The sequence below is a fragment of the Harmonia axyridis genome, chromosome 1 (genome assembly GCF_914767665.1).
Source record: "Harmonia axyridis chromosome 1, icHarAxyr1.1, whole genome shotgun sequence".
NCBI classification, from domain to species: domain Eukaryota; kingdom Metazoa; phylum Arthropoda; class Insecta; order Coleoptera; family Coccinellidae; genus Harmonia; species Harmonia axyridis.
In genome coordinates this window covers 64,043,223-64,060,150 of record NC_059501.1, presented here as the reverse complement: position 1 = coordinate 64,060,150, position 16,928 = coordinate 64,043,223, and the positions used below count along the sequence as shown (strand labels likewise).

Here is a 16,928-nt window from a genome sequence, read left to right as displayed (position 1 = left end):
TGAAATTGGGCTTTTGAGACGTCGTTTCTATGGAAACGAAGAAATAATCAGATATTGTCAACCGCTGCCAACGAAGGACATTTTTAATTGAAATAGGTACATTACTTGAACTGTTTAAATTTGTGCAGTTGTAAGAAAAGTATAGTGTGCAACATGTGGAGAAAGTTGGACTTTCCCCACTTGTTTCACAATATACTATTTATGATTGTGAAGAGTCAAGAAAAATCGTACCTTGTGTTTTATAAATAACGTACTCATGAATCTACAAACTTCACATGAAAATCAATAATTTTCAAATATATAAGAATATCTTCGAGAACCAATGAGATTCCAAATCGAAAAGGCTTCATTGCATTTGGCGCAATTGTAAAGAATTTGAATGAAATTCATATAATATGTACTTGTTTCCACCAAGGATACTTTTCACCTTGATAAAACCTTCGTTTTATCCATCATTGGGATAGTTACTGGACTAAAATGTGTCTCTTCAAATTCTCCATAATAGGATCCAGATATGCCTGGGTAACAGAATCAGAAATGAAAAACAAAATAATTTGGTACTACTATTGGTTTGTTCTTTTATCCATAAGTATTAAGGGTTATATCTTGTTGTAATTTGTTTTTGATATTCTGTACTAAATACGGTATTTTTTCATGATCGAGCAAAGAGTTCCAACTTTCCAAACACATAGGCACAACAGTATATCCTAATTTTTCTAATAGCTCCAAACGAAATGAATTTGCTTTCAACAGATAATTTTCCTTAGTGTAAGCTTCAGGATGTAAACACATAACTAATACTCTGAAAATAGAATGAGAACCAATTATAACAAACAAATCGTCAGATGAATGCATGAAAATACTTACATTTCATTATCTTCAGAAATATCTAAGTCTTCTATGAACTTGCTTGTGTAATTAGTCGAAACTGGATATCCACCTTTTCTGAATATTATCATATGATCTGAGAAAATAATGGAAATAATTGAGCATCACACAGAAGAATTAATTTTGAAGTTGGTCAACATTCCACAAGAGACACACTACTGACTGAACTATAAAATGATACTTTGATAGTGTCTGTTAAGACCATTGAAAGACTGTATAGTGTACAGGGTCTCTTAAATTGAATAATAATAAATTGTTTATTCATGAAAATATGACCAAAAATGCATTTTTTTTATTTCACGAAGATTACTTGAATAGTATGAATGAACTCTTGTTGCACTTCTTCAGGGTATACCAAACTTGATAGGTTGTCTATTCGAAGTTTCTGAAGAACGGGAAGGGATTAAATATAAAATTTGGTTCCTTGGATATTTGATTTTTTCGTATAAATATATTGGCGTATCAAAAACAGTAAATGTATTTTCCGATCGAAGACAATTGTTATTACATATTATATTACTTTCTGTGATCTATAGTACTCAATGTTGCACTTACCCAATGGGCACAGGTACGTTTATATAACGTTGTGACCAACCGTTTATTATTAGTAAAAATGTCGCGGGAAATAATGTTCATTTGCTCGAAGTATTCGATATTGGACGTTGTTTTTGAACGTAAAAATACTGTTTTATTATGATATCGAAAGAAACGTTGATCGAAAACAATTTTTTATATATTTGAGTATTTTACCTAACAAAAAATAGACACGTATGAATTATTTTTGTAATATTTCTGGTATATTCGAAATACAATGTTTGGCGAGACGTACTTGACCCAAGGTAATTTTTGAGGGGAGTTCTAACCTCGCTCGGCGCTGTTTGGCTTCAGCGGACAATTTCAGCGTGCTATGAGTGACTTTGCTGGAATAGCAAAGAGTCGCAACAAAAAAAAAAAGTATAAATAATGTAGTAAACAACCGCTGAAGTAAATGTGAAAATGTTTTCAACATTGTACGGAAACGCTACATGATTTAGTTATTAGAAAACGTAAATTCAATGTGTTCTCTAGATAGGTGATTATTGAATGATTTCATGCAATGTTAAAATAACGTCCAATATCAGCATATTAATAATATATAAAAATACCGTATTTGATATATTAGAAAACTAGTTTCAGATCTAACCGTTGACAAAAAATACGTCCTACAAGTATCTGAAACACGTTAGATTTTGAAACCAAAATGACAACGTTGAAAATTAAACCTTTAACGTGAACGGTAATGTTGAATAAACGTGCCCATTGGGTAGTACTTAATGTTGTACGATTCCATTATTTTTTTCTCGATTTGAATTAATTCTCATTTTCTATTAATGAAAAGTCAACAGTGATTTATTGATCTAAGTATTATTGTGAATAAATTAAAACGAAATTCTCCAATTTTGGTTCTTGATTTGTTGTGAAATTGTGCCCTTATGGCGACGTATGTAAGTGTTTTAGGCATCGGTGAATCTCTTACTTGCGCCATTAGCTTACCAATAAGTAAACAAGACCTAGATTCTTGGCAACGGATTATAAGTAACACAGAAAGCTGTATCGTGCGTATAAATTAGGAGTTGACTAATATACCGTGTGATTTTTTTATGTTGAATCAGTTGAAATACTCGGAAGAAACATCTTATGGAAAAATGTTTCGAATAAAAAGTTGATGGCTTTGAGATAGAAGTCTACTTATGCCATAACCTCTTCCATTGGAAGGGAGAGGGACAGTTGTGACAGTGATTTTGGGACGAAATTTAAATTTCAATTACAGCAATAATGGAAACTGAAACATATACATTTATTAACATTCTGAAATGATAGTCTGAATAAATTTCCCATATATTGAAGAATGAGAAGTAATAATACCATAAGCAAACTTGGAAATAAAAATCGAAATTATAACAGAAAATCTTTTCTCATCATAAAGTTACCTTCAAGAAGGACCCACAGAACCTATTACTGTCAAGAAGAGCAGCAACCTGTCCAGCAGAGAATACTAACGTTACCAAACTGATACCTGATCAGCATCGGAGCTAATTACGCTACCGATCTTTCTGCTGAACGCGCATAATAAGATAATTGAAATTCAATTACAGAGCCATCTGTGATTGGCCATACGAAAATTTGTTTTTTTTTTGCTGTAGAATACGAATCTATAACAAGAAAAAGGAGTTTCCATTTGAAATGTCAAATTTGACCCCCTCTACCACAATGATGAAGGAAATATAGCATAAGTGGAATTTACCTTCAAAACCATCAACTTTTCGAAACATTTTTCCATAAGATGTTTCCTTTTCAAGATTTTTAACTGATTCAACTTAAAAAAATTACTTGGTATCGAAATTACAAACACTGTTGAAATGTTAAATAAAACATACGGTTTTTTAATGGCCTTAAGGACTACCGTTAATTTTTTATTAAATATTATCTAGTATCTATATAGGAACAGCTATATTGAATACCTTATTTTCGATATCGAGTATGTACACCCCGTACATATGTGCTATTATACTTATATTTCCTATAAAATCATTTTTCATAATTGAAAGAATATATGTATTTAGCCCAATTAAATGAAATTGAAATCCGTATTAAAATGAAACGCATTTAATTGAATTAAAATGCATATTTGAATGGATAAAAATGACTACTCACCTATAAAAATCCCTTCCTTGGAATATACTCCAGTCTTCACATATTTTTCGCCTCCAAAAGCACTGAATAATGCTCCCTCCAAGGGGAATTCTTTATGTGTGTCGATTAGTTCCAAATAATTTTCCGGTTTGAAATTCTTCGGTACCAACTCAGGTCTATGCAATTTTAACGAGTAGTAGACTGTAAGATACTGCCGAATTAAATCTCTATTTGTAAGATTCTTTTCAAGACTGTTATTGAAAATTTCGTCGATTATTTTATTATCGAAAATCTGATGGTAACATAATGCCAATGCTAATTTGCGACTTTCAATATTGTCTATTTTTGTTTTTTCAGAATCTTTGATTTTAATTATAATTTCATCCCAGTTTTCCGGTCTATAATCTGTTTTTGCCATATATTTCAAAATGACGTAGCAGTAATATAAGTCATCTATTTTCGAAAGGTCCTCTGATATTTTTTCGAATACAAAATCAATGAAGGGTTTGTTGATCACATCCTGAAAAGAAAACGAATATTCATAAAAAAAAAAAATGTATGCATATAATATGTGTACTCCAAATTCATCAGAGGTGAATTAAGAGTCACAATTCTTTGAAATGAGTAACTTTAGTTACTAGTTTAATTAAAAATTTTTTTATATTCATTATTTCCAATCCTTTGGAATCGTTCGAAAAAAATTATAATTTCCCGAAATGATCGTATTTTGAATTAGGTATGAATTTTGGGACAATGCATTATTATCTTCTCATATTTCAACTCACAAATTCTCTAGTAGTAATTATTTGCTTGCCCGAGAGATGGCATGATGGGCTGCGCATCTGTCGGAAGATCGGAACAGTTTGGGATATAAACCCAACCGTTCTACGCGAAGTTACCCTAAAGCCTCAAAAGACCCAAAATTTGCGAATAATTATCGACCTATTAGCTTACTACCAACAGTATCAAAAATCTTTGAAAAAATAACCCTAGTTCGCCTAAGAAAATACATGGAGGAGAAAAATTTGATTATAGATGAACAATATGGCTTTCGTGAAAAACATAGCACTATTCTGCAACTTGCTAATCTCACAGATAAAATTGCCAAAAACTTCAATATTAACAGAATTTCAGCTATGATTAGTTTAGATATACAAAAAGCATTTGATACGGTCTGGCATATGGGCCTCATTTACAAATTAATTAAAAATAATATTCCATCATTCCTGATCAAAATTATTATATCATATCTAGAAAACAGGACATTTCAAGTCAAAGTAGGAAACGTATTATCCGAAAAAACCCCGATTACAGCAGGAGTTCCGCAGGGGGGATTATTATCACCCGATCTATTCAAAATTTTTATAAATGACATTCCCAAATATAAAAATACAAAAATTTATCTTTTCGCGGATGACACGGCTATAACTTCTGAGTCCTGGTCCAAACCGCAATCAACCAAATATCTTCAAGAGCACCTCACCATTTTGGAGGAATATTACCACAGATGGAAAATCAAAATCAATGCATCCAAAACCAACTTAATTTACTTCACTCATAAAAGACGTTTATCAAACAACAAATTATTGTTATTTTATAACCAGCCTATAGAAGAGAAAAATTATTTGAAATATTTAGGGGTCACTCTTGATAAAAAATTGAATTTCAATCAACATATTCATGAAATAATTAGGAAAACCAACTCGCAACTCAGTAGCGTCTTCCCATTGATTTGTAGAGATAGTAAACTTAGTATTAAATCTAAACTTAAAATATACCTACAAACAGGGTATAAGACCAATGATTCTATATGCGAGCCCGGTCTGGAGTAAAACTTCAAAAACAAATTATGACAAACTACAACGTATTCAGAACAAATACTTAAGGATTATACTCAATAAGCCTAAAGAAACCAAAACTAGCGATCTCCAAAAAGACTCTCAAATAGACTCATTAGATAATGTTATCAAAAACGAAACTCGATCATTTTTCGGAATCAAAATAACAAAACTGAAAAAGATATCGCACCTCAATAATTATTCAATTCCAGTTAAGAAAATTAAACACAAACTAATTCAACACTTGATGATGTGAATCCAACCCCTTCCCGATCCCTTCCTAAACCACCTTCTTCTTGTTAACCCAACTGAGCGACAGTTGTTTTTCTTCAAGCACTCGACATGCCTCAGTAAAAATTTACACTCTCTTTTATAAAACCTATGTAATCCATTATCCAAATTTCAATACTAGGTAAAACTTTGAGTTAGGTACTAGTCTGCAACTCATACTTTAAGAAGCATGTAAACATTGTATATATCCCCTTGTATATATAACTCTGTAACATATTTTATAGAAATTTATATTAAACTGCTGTACAGCAAAAAAAAAAAGTTGTTTTTCTTCAAGCGAAGGTACCATGCTCGGCTATGGAGAGGGGAGGTGTATTTGGTAGATATCACTGAGTGATTAATTGATCTGATCTGATTTGTTTTCCTCTATGATTTCGTGCCCAACTGATGATTCCATCAATGATCCCGGGATGAACAACCTCATTCCACTGAGACAAGACGCACATTTGAAAGTAGCCGAGGACGCCTGGCCAAGATTATTAGAAGTTATCGAAAACTCAACATTAAAAAAATCGTTATCAAATGGGGTAAAACTTGAATTGAATAACTTTGAAATTTCAAATGGGAATCCCTGTTTTTTATTACAGATGCGTATTCTACAGCAAAAAAAAATATGAAAGTATTGTACGAACAATTTTTCACGATTCGTCATAGATGGCTGTGCAATCGAATTAAAATTTTTTGTCTGAACGACTTTAACCCCTTAACTTAATCATTCACATGAAATTTTGACGTTTCCTTCTAGACTGTTCGTTTTCACTACATGTACTATCATTGATCATTTGAAAATGGCAAAATCATTTGTTCTGGTTGTTTTAGGTACAAAATAATATTGGTTGAAACTATGGAAAACGTTCTGCAAGTGAAGATAGCCAGCTTGACGGCAATTTTCTAAATGAATAGGCCCATTTCGATTTTTTTTCCTTTTTTTTAATTGATACACCTTTTCCGATTAAAGGGTAGTATTTCGAAATAAATCAACAAGAATTTTTAATTTCGCTATTTTCTAATGATCAATGAAAGTGCATGTACTGAAAACAATTAGTTCAGCAGAATACATCTGAATTTCATGTGAATGTTTAAGGAAATGATTAAATCATATGCATCTTTTATCAATTTTTGAAGATGTAGTTTTTTTCAAATATCTCAAAACGAAACCAAAATGTATATAGCGAAATATTTGAAAAAGTTATTTTTCAGAAACGCTCTGTAACTCGAGAATGAAGCAAGATTTACAATCTGATTTCTGATATCTTATTATTATGAAAAAAAAAGATAGGGGGTCCTTGAAGATTTTTTCTCCAAATCTAATTCTCGAGATGCTTTCAGTGAACAAATAATTTGGGACGCCCTGAACAAAGACAAGAATCAACGAAAGGGCGAGTTTGATCAGAGGTGTTCATTTTTTTTGTCGAACAATTTCAATATTAATTGGAAATTTCATGCAAATTTTAAAAACTTACCAATTGCTCTAATTTCTTCATGATGTAGATGCATTGATCGAGTGATAAATTTTTGTCCATCGCAAGGCAAGCTACAGCATTACAAAACTCTTCATTCCTAAAGTATGGATATTCGTATTTTGTATAAGAATTCATTAATTTCTTGAGAGTTATATCAACATCTTTGAATGGTAATTCATCTAAAACTTGTGTTAATACTCTGACATTTTTTTTCAAAAGTTTCTCAAAACAAGGCCTTGGACGCATGTCGCATATAGACCATATTATGCTTTTCGCTGTTTTAGCATCATATCTTTCTTGGCAGTTAATAGTTTTAGACAAAATAAGATCTACTGATTGGTTTGATAGTTGGTGTTTCGACGCGTAGTGCAAATATTCTTTGAGACTTTGAATATTTTCGCGTTCCATTTTGATAGGTAATTGTATGTCGAATACAATTGGTAATGCTATTTTAAGTGCTTCTGCAAGTGGCACCCCCGAATAATTTCCAAGTAAAAAATCTAAGAATATTATTTGCTGCAGATTTAAATCGTTCAAATTGTGCCTTAACAATTGTAACAAAACCAGAACTATTGTACTATTTTTGGGAACCCCTACGTAAGTGACAATTTTCAAAGCTTCTATCGTTTCATTAGGTTCAATAATACCAGCTAGAGTTTTCAATTTTTCACAGAGCTGAGCAAATTTTCTGCTGCTGATGATACTCTTCGTTGATAGGTCGGACCTGAAAAGTGAAATGAATGGATTAGAATCCCTATTACAAAAAAAGATCGAGTCAAAATGGCAGGAGCCAATTCAATAAGCATTTACATCGGATCCAAAGTTTTCAAAGAAATGATTCACACATATAAGAATAATAATGACAAAACTGTATTGTTTGACATTTTTTATGTAATTAGTGTTCAGTGGGTTATGCCACTTATCTTAATAATGAATAGATACACGCTTCAACAATGTTTAGAAAATGTTAAATTGTTTCAATAAAATCAGTTTTCTTTTGTGAATATTGAAAGAAATCAAGGAATAATTCATAGACGACATTATTCAGTCAATCGACTCACTTTTAGTCGTATTGTACACAAGTTTCCTCTCCTCATTTGTTTTTATGTTTGTGTTGATTATATTGTCTCTCTTATACACATTAAGAAGGAAATAATAAACAAATAAAAATTAGAAAAGCACTGACTTGGAGTCAAGAACTTTTGAGCGCACCTTCATTCATTCATACGTATAGAGTATATCCGAAATCACTAGTAGGTAGCAGGAATATTTCGATTATAGTGCATCTATTACTGTTTAATTATTTTTCTAATGATTCGCATAGACCAGTGCGGGCCCATAGGAGGATTAATTAAATGAGCATTTGTACTCAGTTTTAGTTCGTTGTGTAACTAATTTTTTTTTTTTTTATTCGAATAAAGTTAATTCGAAGTCACTTGAAGTATGCCAGATTATTTCAAATATACGAGGGCTTCTGAAGTTCCCAGAAATTTATTAGGGACCGTGACAATTTGGACTCTCTTTGGTAGAAGTTTCTGAAACGGCTCTTGATCACTCCCCAAACTAGTTTTATTGATGAAATGTATTTCATAAATGAAACTGGTTTGGGAAATTATTAAGAGATGTTTAAAAAAAATAATTCAGACACCGTCAAATGATTCTACAGTCATGGAGAAAATGGGAGAGGTTTTGAATGATTTCGACTAAGACGTTTGGCAAAATTCCATAGTACATGTTAGAAAAACTGAAATCTTTACCTCCAGTTACTTCCAAAATCTCGGTAATGATATACCGAGTTCTTAAGAAAATGATTTCGCATCCCAAGGACCACACCACTGAAGTAAATATTTTTGGTGAAATACGAAAAGGACCAAGTGGTATTGACCAATATATTTTCTGCTACATTTTCTGATTTCATCAATACTATTACTAGTTTGAGTAAACATGTAGAATAGGCATATGACCATGGGCGCCCGCAGGGGGGGGGCAGGGGGAACCATGGCCCCCCCTGAGATTTTGGATGCCTCATTTTTCAGCACAACACCTTCAATATTACTTTCTCAATCCAAAGGGCAAGGAAAAAAGGAAAGTAATAGATTCACAACTATTTTCCGGTTTTCAATGGAATTACATACTATACATATAATCCATAATCGGCAGAGGTATTTTTTGAATTAAAAACTTTTTTAGGCGCGTTGAGCACTTCTTGGGTGAAGAAAAATCATGGAACCGAAAGCACTCCATGCGTGTCAATTTGTTTATAAATTCATCTTATACACTGCGTCCGTAACCGTTAAGTATGGAACAAAATTCATTTTCAGCTAAACAGACCATTTTAAGAAATAATCCTGAAACATGTCGATTCTTTATTTTAAAGTACGGTACTTTAAAATAATAATCTAATGTACAGGGTGAATTACTTTCGAGTAATGACGTCAGCGTCATTTTTTTTTAATGGAATACCCCCATTTTGACTCAATTTTCCGATTACTCTGGCTGAGCAGATTCCAAAAATGTATGACATGTTGATTCCAATTGGTACAGGGTGGACAAAAATACAATAGTTTTGTGTGTGCTCATAAAGTGACGCGTAACATTCTTTATTAGTTAAATTAACAATATTATCAAAAATACGGCAATTGGTTTGAATATAACACCCTGTAGTTTGTTACATTTTTAGATTGATAAAAATGTATGAAAATAAAAAATAATTTCTTTCATATTCTGTCTGCTAGACCAAAAGTACCAAACATGTTTGGAAACAGCTCATTTTTATTAATCTAAAAATGTAACAAACTACAGGGTGTTACATTCAAACCAATTAGCGCTAGACAATAAGTATTTTTGATAATATTGTTAATTTAACTAATACAGAATATTATGCGTTATTTTATGAGCACACACGAAACTATTGTATTTTTGTCCACCCTGTACCACTTTTAGCGATCTTTTGAAATTCAGAGTAGACGCTGGTGATAAATATAAATACAGAAATAGAAAGAAACGGAATACTGATGTCGCCTACGACAATCATGGATGCCTTATTGTTTTTCAATTATTTTCATTTTGCCCCCCCTGAGAAAAATTTCTGCGGGCGCCCATGCATATGACCCTGTAGCCCTCTAATCTACTACGTAGCATAGTACCGAATTTTGACTTGCATCTTTTGAAGCTTAGTACCTACCTACTAACGAAAAAAAAAATGTATGGCACAGGCGGCGTCACCTCTGTGCGTCGGCCTAGGAGTAACGCGTTCTCAATTATATATTATTATGTATCGGGTTTTTCACCAAAATTTGACCCTCCCTTTCACTTTGTTACTAAAAGAGATACAAAAAAATTTTTTCTACAAAAGTTTCACGAAATCGACTAGTGTTTTCTGAAATGATTTCACAAAACGAAATATGGGCAACATATTGATTGCAACTTCATTTTTTCAAATGGAACACCCCGTATATTTTTCTATTTTTGACTAGCTCTTTTACCCCTGATTTCGAATATATAACATATGTTTGGTCTATCTCTCTTATTTTGAGTACCACAGAGTTTCACATTTTGAGAACAACCTGGCATGCTCAGTGATCAGTTTTCAAGTGGTAGGCTGCAATAACTCAAAATGCCCTTTTTTGAGTTATCTCGTTGGCAACGATATATGACATGCGTTTGTCATTGAATGAAACTATTCATCGAATATGCACTACACAGAAGCGGAAAAATTTGAAATATTTCCATTTTATGCAAACAACAATAAAAATAAGAAAGCTACAAGGCGAGAATATATGGAGTTGCATCAAAATCATCGAATACCAATTTATGGTGAAAAACGTATGTCATATCGTTGCCAACGAGATAACTCAAAAAAATACATTTTGAGTCATCGCAGCCTACCACTTGAAAACTGATTACTGAGCATGCCAGGTGGTCCTTAAAATTTGAAACTCTGTGGTACTCAGAATAAGAGAGATAGACCAAACATATGTAATATATTCGAAAACAGGGGTAAAAGAGCTAGTCAAATATAGAAAAATATACAGGCTGTTCCATTTGAAAAAATGAAGTTTCTATCAATATGTTGCCCACCCTGTATATATTTCGTTTTGTGAAATCATTTCAGAAAACACTAGTCGATTTCGTGAAACTTTTGTAGAAATTATTTTCAAGTTAAAGAGCGGGTCAAATTATGGTGAAAAACCCGGTACTTTCATTGCCGATGCAAAACAGATTTAGTATCCATTGTTCATAAAAGCAGAGTGGACACCATTATGTTCAAATCTCTTAGAAAAATGATTCTCTCAGTTGAAGCAGAGAAGATATGATAAGTAGCATAATAATTTAAAGATTTATAATTACCTTCCTTCCTTTTGAAGAACAAACACAGATCTAAGGGCTTGCATAATATGTTTAATGTTCATCACATCTTTATGTTGACTGAATGTATCTAGAACTTCGCTTGTGCTTGTGGCATGTTTGAATTTGTTCAACAAAATATCGGGACTTGTTTGTTTGGTATCTGAAAAAAAATTCACCAATCGAAATATAATAAATGGATTGAACTATCAGTCGTTACTTGATGGAAATTTATTTTGATCAAAATTAAAAGACATTTATTATATTTCCCCTCCTTTTTAAATCAGAATTGTTATTATCCAAATAATAAAAAAGTGGAAATAGGATATTTGTCAAATTTCTATCGAAATATATATTTTTTTTTATTTTTGTGAAATTTTCATTGTAATTTTTGAATTGTTTGTTAGGAATGATTTTTGATATTACCCATATTAACTGTTTTGGATCTATGAGCTACTTTGGATTTGATAGATCCTAATACATAATTGAATACTCACCTTTAGAAATTGTAACTGAACTGCAAAAGTTACGAATTTTATTGTGATGAGAATGTGTTGATGAGATGATCGTGCGCAAGGCTTTACTCAAGGACATCATCGGAATGCTGTTCTGAAATCTTAAAATTTCAACCATAAAAAAATAATCAATTGATACCATGTATCATTTTGAAACATTTGAATGTGGTGTGTCTGGATTATAGCTATAGCTTTAATGAATAAATGCTTTTGCCGGCACTCAGGGGTCCGGATTAGGGCTGGGACTTTTTCGCCTTTTTGTATTCGAATATTCATACATTAATTTATTCGATTATTCAAATAATTCATTCAAACAAATATTCATGCTTGATTATTCATGAGTAGTCATGAATATTCAACTATTCGTCGATTATTCAATGATTATTCAGTGATTATTCAATGATTATTCAGTGATTATTCAATGATTATTCAGTGATTATTCAACGATTATTCAGTGATTATTCAATGAATATTCAGTCAATATTCAGTGATTAAACTCATGTTTTAAATAAAGTTTGCAATAAAGCCGAGCATTTTGATGAGTGAATATACCTTTTGCAACGTGGTATAATCGTTTTGGTGTTTTGCCATATACGCTCTATTAGTGTGAAGTCACACACCGCCATTTTTGGTTCTTCTGTCAGTGTTCGGAATCCAAACAAATAAATTATCATTCAAATTAGTACGGTCTCGTTTTTATAATCAAATTGTCGTTTGGTAAATACAAAGATTTTTTATCACATGACAACGTACAAAATACAATAGATCCTTAAATAGACGCAGTAAAATCTTCGCTGGGACAATACAATCTACATAGACCCTTTGCAGGTCTAGCTAGAGGTACAAAAAGAATGATCGAACGGATTCTGAGAACATTAAATTCTTCAAGAATACACTTCGTGATCAATTATACGGAATTTTCAAAAAACTTTGTTTTCTGATTCAGTTTTGTACTTTATTTGATTTATATTTCGAATATGTAGAAACTAGTTCCATTCGTTTTCAATTACATATTTTCATCGCAATTTTTTCCAAACTTTAACACCTCTCTAAAACGAAGCTTGGTAAGATATATGTTTATATAAACTTTTTTTCATGAAAAGAGTTGTTCTATCTCTATTCGTTTCTGAATAGCTATTAAAGTGTATTACGACATATGGAATCGGCAGCTCTCCTAAAATACTTTTTTAGTTCATAAAATTTTCACACCTGTTGCTCCTGATGGTAGCTGAGGCCACCGCAACCGCGCTTAGCTAGCCCCCATATGTGTAGTCTGCCGTCCACTGGCTCTTAGACTTCTTGCACTGCGATTTTTGTATTGGTTAAGACTTTTTTGGACTTCTGGCGAAAGTAGTTCTTTCATTTTCCCTATTTGAAGGAAAAGTTGATTTTTAGACGCGATGTTCATGAAGTTGCCAAAAGGCAATAGGACAAAAGCTTATGTTGCCTAGATTAGGTTCAGCCATATTTCAGCGGTCCTCCACTTATTTAATTGCATGTGGGGTGCTGTCTATGAGCTCATTGTGTAAAATTTTGAAGGAAAAGTTGTTAAGGGAACAGAAGATTTGTTTAAGAAGAGTTTTGCAACTTCAAAACTAATGACACAACTGGATCACTCTTTTCGAGCTTCATCGTTTGGAACTGAAAAAATCCAGACTGGAGTGGGAAAATTTCGGATTTTTTCTATTTTGTTTACATGGATATCAGATCAAACTGTACATGAACCCTATCGAATTTCTTCATTTTTATGAAAACTTTTCGTGACACCAACATACAGGTGATCATATACACTTCGCCAATAAATTGACGCAACACTAAAAATTAGGCAAAATTGAAAGATACATTTTCGTCAAAACTACTAGTCCGATTTTGACTTTTTTTTTTTGAATGACAGATTTTTTCCTCTTGAACGTTAGTGTGGAAACCGTATGCGCAGTAAAACCTCAATTTGTAGGTAGCGCTATCAACAAATTAAGATTCTTGTTATTTATTATTTACGAGTTTTGTGCCATTATGTACCTATATGTATATCTTTCATTATAGTTATGATCTATGGAAGTAATTCTTGTAATTGAAATACCAATAAACTCTCTCTATTACAAATATTTGAATTCATTCCAGCAAACGTTTCGTGTTTTGTTTCACGACTTTGCACGATCATTCTCGGTTACACGTCGCTTTTGATTGGTCAGTATCGGGTTTTAATTAATGTATCCAATCAAAAACAACAGAAAAAAGATCGAAATGACAAGTATGACATTGCGGCGCCGCCACGAACTCAAACTAATATTTTCAATTTAGTCGAATGTTATTGCATTCAAAATTTGACGAGTGCATTCACCATGTTTTTAGACATCTTAGTGGTTGTTTTATATTTATTTCAAGTTATCCCATTCAAAATCAACCTGAGGAAATTCAGATTCCATATTCGAAAAAAATATCCCTGTTGTCTATGGTTCTATAAATACATACTTGATTGTAAAATTTTTAAGTTTTCATTCTTGATTATAAAAAAAGCCACTTTCGTGGTTAAAGAAGAAGGAAAGAGAGATTATAATAGAAGCTTTATATTTTAGCTTTTATTATAATCGAGAATGAAAACTTCAAAATTTGACAATCAAATATTTACTGAACCACAGACACATGGATATATTTTCCGAATATGAAATCTGAATTTCCTCAAGTTGATTTTGAATGGAATTGCTTGAAATAAATATAAAACTACCACTATATTTACATATTCAGATTGAGAATCGATTGAGCATTCAGAAAATATTATGAAATATATTTTGCAATGAAAATTCTTCTGTTTTCTCATTTTGAAAACGAGTTAAATTTGCCGAAAAAAAGTTTTGTGGAAAAACGGTTTTTCCTCAATAACTTTCCATGCCTTGGATCGATAGCTTTTCCGATAACATATTTGGATAGCCCGTCAAAAATATCATTATTGGGATATGTCAGTTTTCAATATTGCTCAAAGGATAAGCCACAAAATCCAGTGACCCGCTTACATATTAGAGATTTTGAAACCACATGTAATGCTATTTGCGCCATATACAGGGAGTCCCGGGAAGAATGCGACAAACGGACATGAATGAAGGTCATCATGGAGGACTCGTATCAAGAGGCTTCAATCGTCTGAGTGCCTTCATTTAGGATATACATACATGGTGATGATCATCTTATGAGTGAAATTTCACAGTTCAATAACTCATTAACTAAGCCACAGAATAATTTCAAATTTTGAAGTTTTGTCAGCCTTCACTATCGCCTTCGAGGCCAAGCAACATTTCCACTTTGCCAATCTATCTGTTTTCAAAAGTCTCAGTCAAATATTCGCGCACTTTTTTGGTTGGTGCACATTAGCTCCATCATGTTGGAACCACAATGTTTCCATTGAAATGCTTTCTAACAAACAAAATTATGTTTACAAAAATTTTCATAAATTCTTCTTGTCTACCTATTTTCAAAAATATTAAGGCAAATCAAACGATTGTTGTAGATACCGCACCAAACATTTAACGAGAATCTAACTTGAGATTTTTTAAGAATCACTGATTTTGGATCAACCTAAGCCAGCTCCTAAGAAAATAACGGGAATTGTCGATTCCATTGCTAGTGAAAGGCGAACTGCAAAATTCCACTCATAAGGGAATGTTTATTGATCATCCTGTATGACGGTGCCAAGCAGGAGATTTAGAATTTTTATAATGAATTCACTTTTTGTGGTTACGAAAACGAAAAACAATCTTATTGTTCACGTATAGGGTGATCCAATATTCATGAAAATAGAAAAAGTCTAAAATTTTCCGGTATGATTTATTCGATTCCAGAAATATTGAAGGAAGGCATTCGTTAAGGGCGAAAAAACTTCAATTTCCGAAATAATTCTACGGATAAACTCAAGATTACTTGGACCATGAAATTTCGTGGATTAATTGAAGAGTTATTGATCTAAAAAATTTGACTCTAGGGAATGTTCATTGCTCACACTGTATGACCGTGCCACGCAGAGATTTAGAATTTTCATTTTAAATTAATTCTTTGTGATTACGAAAACGGGAAAGAATCGTAATGTCCACGTACGGTGTGATCCAATATTCACGGAAATAGGAAAAGTCTGAAATTTTCCTAGTCCGGATCTGATTTACTCGATTTAAGAAATATTGAAGGAAATCGATAGTGAAGGGTGACAAAACTTCAAAATTTGAAATTATTCGGGCGATTAGTTAAAGAGTTATTGAACCATAAAATTTCACTCCATAAGATGAACATTACCCTGTATATCGCAAACGAAGGTACTCAGGCGATTGAGACCTCTTGATACGAGTCCTCCATGATGACCTTCATTCATGTTATCCCTTTGTCGCATTTGGCAAGATTTCCCGGGACATCTTGTATTATATATATATATATATATATATATATATATATATATATATATATATATATATATATATATATATATATATATATATATGTGTCAACGATTTTTGTTGATGCAAGATGATGCCAGGCCTCACGCGGCTCAAGTTGTGAGAAATTATCTAGAGGAAGTCGGTATCGTCACCAGGGTATGGCCAGCTCGGTGCCCGGATTTAAATCCCATAGAGAATCTCTGGGATATTCTTTGCAGAAGATTACAAGAGGAACGTTACTTGAATACTTTGGAAGACGTACGCAGAGACCGATTATATTTGGGAAGACCAGGACCAAAGTTACATAAAGTTTAAGTATGAGCCGTCGGTCGTTGCCAAGAAGTGATTCGTGCCAGAGATTGAAATTCTCGCTACTGACACGATCGTTTAATTGTTCTTTAATATTTTGTTTCGTTGTTAAATTTGGATCTTCATTTTCCATAAAATCATGTTATGCTATAAAATGATCTTTCTCGAGTAATAAAAAAGATAATG

At 32.5% G+C, this 16,928-nt stretch overlaps 1 protein-coding gene across 3 annotated transcripts in view; it reads right to left on the bottom strand.

Annotated features, from left to right (window-relative positions):
- Window positions 1–550: 550 nt before the first annotated feature.
- The window catches only part of LOC123686045 (FAST kinase domain-containing protein 2, mitochondrial-like), an 18,590-nt gene continuing 2,212 nt past the window's right edge, over window positions 551–16,928 (bottom strand). For 2 of the 3 annotated variants that reach the window (XM_045626002.1, XM_045626009.1), the window contains exons 2-7: window positions 11,998–12,116; window positions 11,504–11,663; window positions 7,154–7,877; window positions 3,583–4,081; window positions 868–964; window positions 551–802 (exon numbers count right to left, since the gene is read on the bottom strand). In XM_045626002.1, coding sequence (XP_045481958.1) covers window positions 580–802; window positions 868–964; window positions 3,583–4,081; window positions 7,154–7,877; window positions 11,504–11,663; window positions 11,998–12,097 — 1,803 coding nt within the window. In that variant the 5' untranslated portion in view covers window positions 12,098–12,116 and the 3' untranslated portion in view covers window positions 551–579. Of the gene's footprint in view, window positions 803–867; window positions 965–3,582; window positions 4,082–7,153; window positions 7,878–11,503; window positions 11,664–11,997; window positions 12,117–13,224; window positions 13,384–16,928 lie in introns of those variants that run through there. The other variant, XM_045625995.1, reaches the window with a different exon arrangement.